At 44.4% G+C, this 7146-nt stretch overlaps 1 protein-coding gene across 1 annotated transcript in view; it reads right to left on the bottom strand.

Moving 5' to 3' along the window:
* Positions 1 to 2333: 2333 nt before the first annotated feature.
* Positions 2334 to 7146, bottom strand: part of LOC123271704 (proteoglycan 4-like) — a 243456-nt gene continuing 238643 nt past the window's right edge. Inside the window, exon 2 of the mRNA XM_044738094.1 lies at positions 2334 to 3329. Within this exon, the coding sequence (XP_044594029.1) occupies positions 2334 to 3311 (978 nt within the window). The 5' untranslated portion in view covers positions 3312 to 3329. The remainder of the gene's footprint in view (positions 3330 to 7146) is intronic.

Raw genomic sequence — 7146 nt, 5'->3', positions numbered from 1 at the left:
TATGAACATAAAATTCATTGCCAATTACAAAATACTTTTTATTTAGCTTCAATACCGCCAGTTATATACAATGCGTTTATATCCAAGTATATATTTTTGGGAAAATTTAAATAGAGCTAGAATATGTCTTAGGATATATTCCCAATATACATAATTTTTTCGTTCAGAATTCACCTCTAAACTAAAATAAAAATTGAATGCGTTTTTCTTCAATTTTTTTGGAAATTTTACGCTAGTAGTTCCAACAACTACCGCTAGGTGGCGAAAAGTAGTTCGAATTTTTCGTGTACAGAGCGGCAGGTCAAGTTGTTAAGTACCTTACAAAATCAAAAATATCCATGAAAAGTTTGATATTTAATATTGAATTAAACAGCTTACTTCTTGCAAATATAATCAATTTACGGTTCAAGTCTTACGTAAATGACTTAGTAATTTACAAATCAACTTAAATTTAAGAACGTAAAATTACTTCCGTCGTTCAAATAAACTCTTTCACTCTTGCGATATTTTTTTTTTTTTGAAGCCATATAATTTTTTTCAGTACCACTGTATCGTATCTAAGACATTTAAAGAGAATTTTTTTGATTCTTACAAATGTAGTTTTACTGATTGTAGGTCTCATTAGATTTCTACATAATGAAAGTGTGTCTGCTGTGTGTAACGGGTGATTTTACAGTGTTTTTAAATTAAAACCAAAATGAAATGATACTGCGACACAAACGCCCCCGTTGCTCGAATCTGAAGCTCGCCGGAGTCCAGGGTCATAAACGGGGATTATATTATCAATAACAAAATAATAAACAAAACACTTTATTTTAAATAAATCGAAGAAAAAAAAAAAAACCTCTTTATTGGCCTGATCAAGTTAATAAACGATATAAACAATATAAACAAATTAAACAATATAAACAATATATTAGAACACTCTTCTCACACATACTCTCACTCGCCGTGAGCGTCAAAATCGCGAACTAAACTTCAAAAGCTGATTCCCCGCTTCCCCAGGAGACTAGCCGTCACCCCTGGGCCCTAAGCTCTACCCCGAGAGCGAATGGAGAGTGTCCTCTTCGCCCCCACCTACACGGCTTATGATCACCTACCGTACCTCAGCTGAAGGCTTCGGTACGGGGAGAAGCACTTTCATCCGGTCGGTTCATGATACTTACCTGGGCCTTGATCAGACTCCAGGTAGAGTATCATCCTCTGGAATTACTTGGTGAAGAGTATTCGCCCGAGTAATTCTCCCGAGAAAGAACTGCTTGCTTTATCGAGCCAAATTTTGGCGTTTATCATTTTTTGCCTAACTCTCTTGTAACGAAAAGGAAGAGTCGTTTTAGACACCTATCCGGTGTTCTCGTACTAGCATTCAAAAATAATTATTTATTATTTTAATCGTAATTTCCTTCATTTTCCATCCATTCGTCTCGCCAAATTCTAAGTTTTTATTTTCGAAACTCAAGTCTTTATTATTTTAATCGCAATTTTCTTCATTCTCTATCCATTCGTTTCGTCAAATTCACAATTCTTTATTATTTTAATCGCAATTTCCTTCATTATATATCCATTCGTTGGCTTTTCCATACTAAATTGTCCTCGGGACTTATAAAATTTTCGCTCACCTAATTTATTTCTTACAAAAATAATAATCGTCATTTTCTTCATTTTATAACCATTCGCCGCTTTCCCATACTAAACTTGCTTGGGACTTAGAAAATTTCTTACATAAAAATAATTATTCTTCACACAAAATAAAATTTTGTAACTTATCATAGAAACAATTAAATCGACATAGCATTAGTTAGCCATTAAATTAATTATAAACAACGCATAAATTATAATTCTTAAAACATAAGCAAGAGAAAATTATTTATTACCACGTAGAGTAATTAAATTCGGCATTAGAATAATGATTAACTAATATTATAACTAATATTATAAACAATAACGCTATAAGTTTAACAACATGTAATTTTTAAACAAAAGGAAACAAATATATAGATAGTTTATTATGAATAAATTTTAACGCAAATAATACTCCATATTCCTTGGTTTTAAACAAAATAAAATAATAATACTGAACGCGTAAATTTAATAATAATAACGGAGAAACAAATAAGATCCGGTAAAATCGGCCGGCCAAAGTATCAGGCGAACATGAATACCGAAGAGTGGGTAGCTGCTATTCATTCCCTCTCTTCTCCGTTCTCTTCTCGTCCTCCCTCTCCAACCATCAGTCCCTGTCCCTACTCAGCCTATCTCTGTCATACTCACAACCTTGGTCATACCCCTCTTTCCTTGGAAAGAAAAGTGGTGAACTGGTTTGCCACTTTTCTTTACTCAAATTTACCCACCAGGTCCTCTAGACGCTGCTGAGTCAGGATCCGTGTTGGTTTGGGCTGGTTGCGGGTCTGGGTGACCCTCCAGATGCGTCCCTTCTTATCGTACGCACTGAAAGAGCGTTTGCCCTTTTGTCCTGGCAGAAATGGGCGGCTCTGTAGGGTTTCTAAACAGGCCAAAGATTCCTTCAGTGTCTGCATCGGCGTCTTGGAGATCTGGGTGCTGGTGAACAGATCTCCCGGTTTGTCTGAGAAAGACTCTGGGTAGTCTTCCAGTCCTGGATATTCGGGCATCACCCAGCGGTCTACTGGCTCAACAATGGGCTCCCGACTTCTCTGGCTTTCCCGTTGGGGACTGCGTCGTTGACGTGGGCCCGGACGGTTAACACTTTTCTTTTTATTTACAGGTTCCGCTGCAGATACGACGGCATCCATGGGTTCAACGGTAGGTTCAACAGCAGGTTCCGCTGGCTCAGGATCCTCAGGTTCGGCATTTGATGTCACGGTATCAACGGGTTTCGTCGTCTGCGGCGCGGCGATCAACTGGGGACTGCGCTTGAGGCGTGGGCCCGGGTTGATGATCGTGTCGTGGCTTCCGGTTCCTGACGTCTTCTTCGGAGAGGTGTCTCGGGTGGGGCTGGCCCCAAAAAGCTCCTCCAATCTCCGTGCTTTTGAACTTGGCGTCCCGGTCAGCTTCAGCAAGCTGGGCGTCACTGGTCTGATCAGCGTCTTGGACCTCTTGTGCTTAAATAGCCCCTGACTGACCTCTTTCGGCTGTGCCCTGGTCGGCTGCCGATCCGGTCTCAGAAAACCCGGGTGCGTGGGGTCATAAGGCTCTGGTGTTGCTGCGGTTCCGGGGCTGGGGGTTGATGGTTGTGTCGTTTCGGGCAGGTGGTTGAGGACGATGTGCAATGGTTTGTTCAGCATCTCCTCCAACAGCCATATCTCCTCTTCTTCCGTAAATTGGTGGTCCATTTTTGTAAGATCTAGATACTGAGTAAAAATACAGATAAAAGAAAACTCAGACAACATTCCTAAGACCAGTTTTGACTCTAAATTTTACGTTTTTCGAACAAAAACCAAACTTTGTATTTGGTTAGACCCGCTGTAGACTCATAACCCTGTGTGACATTTCGATTTCATAAAATTACATGATTTGGCTATACAGCTTTCAAATCTAACTATGTCTAGACAAAAAAAATGAAAACTTGACCCTACTAGTTCCTGGCATCCCGCTTTCAACCTGGTTTCCCGGCGGCATATGCTAATTTGGCCTTTTTGGCCATGGCTCGGGTCACACGACGTTGTCCTAATGTTTCATCTAATTCGGGTTCGGGGTCTTCGTGGTCATCTAATCCGCGTTCAGGGTTTTCCCGGTCAGGTTCTGGGGGATTTCCCTCATGGAAACGTTTCAAGTCTTTAATGTGAGCGACGAAAGTTTTACCTTCCTTGCTAACCTCATATACGGAAGGACCGACGATTTTAGTCACGATAAAACCCGTCGCGTACTTCTCAGCAAGTTTCGCCGAAAAGTGGTCAATCGCTGATGACAAATGGTGTTCCCTCTTGCTAACCAGGTCGCCGAGAGCTGGTTGCCAGGAACCACGTTTGCGATTGTAATACTTGGCTTGTCTCCCGTAGGCTTGGGCCAGATTAACCTTGACTAACTCAATGGTATCTTCCAAGGTCTTGGCTGCCTGATGCGGATCGTAAACCTCGTCTTTCCTCATGTCGGCTCGTGCCCTTATTGACAAAGGAGGCAGGATTTCACGGCCGTAATTTAAATACGCCGGAGAAAACTCTGTCGCGCCATGCTTCGCCGTGTTATACGCGAAAGTGAACTCTGGAACTTGCCTATCCCAGTTTCGTTGGTTGGATCCAACGAATTGGGCAATCATTGTTCCGATTACTCGGTTCGTTCTCTCGACTGGATTGCATTGAGGCGAATATGGTGGGGTTCGCACGTGATTTATCCCGAATTGTTGCAATAAGGAGGTGAACTCCTTGCTTACAAAAGGGGTACCATTGTCGGTAATCACCGTGTCTACCCTGCCAAATCGCAGCAAGACTCTTTCTTTGAAAGCAGTCGCAATCGCGGTGGCTGTCTGTCGCCGCAGCGGTTGGATTTCTATCCACTTGGAAAACTTGTCTTGAAAAACTACCAAATAACTCATTCCTCGCGAGGATCGCGGTTTGGGGCCTATTACGTCCGCAGATACGACGGACCAGGGCTTCAGGGCAGGGATTGTTCCCATTGGGGCCGACGGGGTTGCTGTGAGGCCTTGAATGCCTGACATGTCCCGCACTGGCGTACATAGGATGTGATCTCCGCCCTCATACGTGGCCAATAATATTGGCTCGAGACGCGCGCAATCGTCTTTGCAATGCCTAAATGGCCGGCTGAAGGAACGTCATGATTTTCTCTTAATACTTTACTGACTCCGGCGACGGGAACACATAATTTCCAAACGTCGCCTCGGTCAGTGTAATCTAGACTATGATAGCTATGTCTGTATAGCAGTCCTTGCTTCAAACAGTACTCGGGATAACGCTGGGGGTCATTTTCGACTCCTTTGACGATTCGTTCGTACCAAGTATCTCCAAGTTCTAAAGCTTCTAGTACTAAAACGTTTCCTGGATCGTGAGGATCTTCCTCAGTGGATTTTTCCGGCGTGCTTCGCGATAGCGCGTCCGCGACCTTATTCCATTTCCCTTTTCGATACACGACGTCGAAATTGTACTGTTGTAAGTACAGATTCCATCGGGCTACGCGCCCACTTGGGCTTTCTATCGATCGGAGCCATTTTAGTGACTGGTGGTCCGTGATAACCGTGAACTCATACTCTTCGAGATATGGTCTCAGTTTCTGGATTGCCCAGACTACCGCGAGGCATTCTTTTTCAGTCACGCTATAGTTTCGCTCGGCTTTCGTCAGCCCTCGGCTCGCATATGCGACGACTTTTTCCGCGCCCTCCTGTTCCTGTGTCAGGACAGCGCCTATTCCGACGTCACTTGCATCCGTTTGTAGCACAAAACGTTTTGAGAAGTCTGGTGGAACCAGTAATGGGTCCGACTTCAAATGGGTCTTCAGTGTATCGAACGCGGTCTGTTCTGGGGTTTCCCATCTCCAACGTTTCTTCTTTTGGAGGAGGGAAGACAAAGGTTTCGTCAGATCGGCGCAATTTGGAATGAAACGGCGGTACCACGAAATCATACCTAGGAACTGTCGTAGTTCTTTGGTATTCCGCGGTGGTGCAATCTCGGTGATTGCTCGAACCTTTCTGGGTCCGTCCGGATTCCCTGCTCGTCGATTACGTGACCTAAGTACACCGTATTCTGCTTCAGAAAATGCGACTTTTCGGGATTCAGTTTCAGGTTCGCCGCACGAAGTCGGGTCATGACCTTTTTCAGAATCGACATGTGCTCGTCAAGGGTTTCGCTAACGACAATTATGTCGTCCAGGTACACTACTACGTGCGTTTCAAGATCCGCGCCTACCACTTCGTACATTACGCGCTGGAACGTCGCAGGCGCTGAATGTAGTCCAAAAGGCATTACTCGAAATTGAAACAGTCCACGTCCCGGAATCGTGAAAGCAGTCAACGGTTTGCTTTCTTCCGCTAGTGGTATCTGCCAGTAACCACTTTTCAGATCGATAGTGCTAATAAATTTAGCCTTCCTCAGTTTGTCCAGTGAGGCATTCACATGCGGTATTGGAAACGCATCTTTTCTGAGACGTCGTTTACTTTCCGGAAATCTACGCAAAATCGGTATTTCCGGTCCTTTTTCTTGACCAGCACGACAGGAGAGTTCCACGGGCTGTTTGATGGTTCGATGATTCCATCTTTCAGCATTTTGTCCACTTCGTCGTTCATGATCTGCTGCATTTTCGGGTTTTTCGGGAAGTACCGAGCCTTTACAGGTTCGGTTCCCGGTTTAATTTTGATTTTGTGCGTCGCACACTGGGTAGGGCCCTCTATTGCTTCGTCTAGTTTGAGCCACGTCTTTATTTCTTGTCGAGCAGTTTCCACATCGTATTCTATGTCTAACGCATTAAAAGATTCTGCCCTGCGTTGCAATTGATACCCTAAAATCGCTAGGTTATCTACACCGAGAAGCATATCATTAGCATAAGCTGGCATAATATGAAATGGAAGCTCGTAAGAACGATTATTTTCCCGAACATGGACCCAAACTGTCCCAGATGATAGAATCACTTGATTCCCTAATGTCGATCCCCGTATCGGAGTGGGGTTGTGTTTTGTGTGCAGCCTATTTTCGCGGATAAAATCCCAGATTCGTTGGGAGACAATAGACGCAGTTGCACCAGTATCCATCAATGCATGGATTTTTATATCACCGAGTCCGATCTCGGCAAACGGACGTTTCTCACCGGGTTTCAATGCTGTTGGCTGGAAGTGCCTGGCTGAGGCTCTGGATTGGTCGGGACAGTGTTCTTTTCTTGGGATTGTGCTCCCCGTGGGTTCGCGGGCCGGTTTTGGGAGCGTGCGCCGGTCCTCGAGGCGTTTCCCTGGTAGGGGCAGCAATCACGAGAATATACATCCATTTTTCCGCACCGCCTACAAAACTTCACCGCCCTATTCGTACATTGTTCTCTGGTGTGCCCTTTTTGGCGGCATCGCCAGCAACAATCACGCCAATTGTATTCGAAAATCTCTACGGGTGCCGGTTCGACGGGTTTCGAGGATTTTCGACTGAACGACGTTTCTGGCTTCCGGGATGCGGGCTTTGTCTCTTTGGCCATGGAAGGTTTCTCTTGCGCCACGAGTTGCTCGTACTCTCGTGCGAG

This window comes from Cotesia glomerata, linkage group LG9 (assembly GCF_020080835.1).
Source record: "Cotesia glomerata isolate CgM1 linkage group LG9, MPM_Cglom_v2.3, whole genome shotgun sequence".
In the NCBI taxonomy this organism is placed as follows: domain Eukaryota; kingdom Metazoa; phylum Arthropoda; class Insecta; order Hymenoptera; family Braconidae; genus Cotesia; species Cotesia glomerata.
This window is presented reverse-complemented; position numbering and strand designations above follow the sequence as displayed.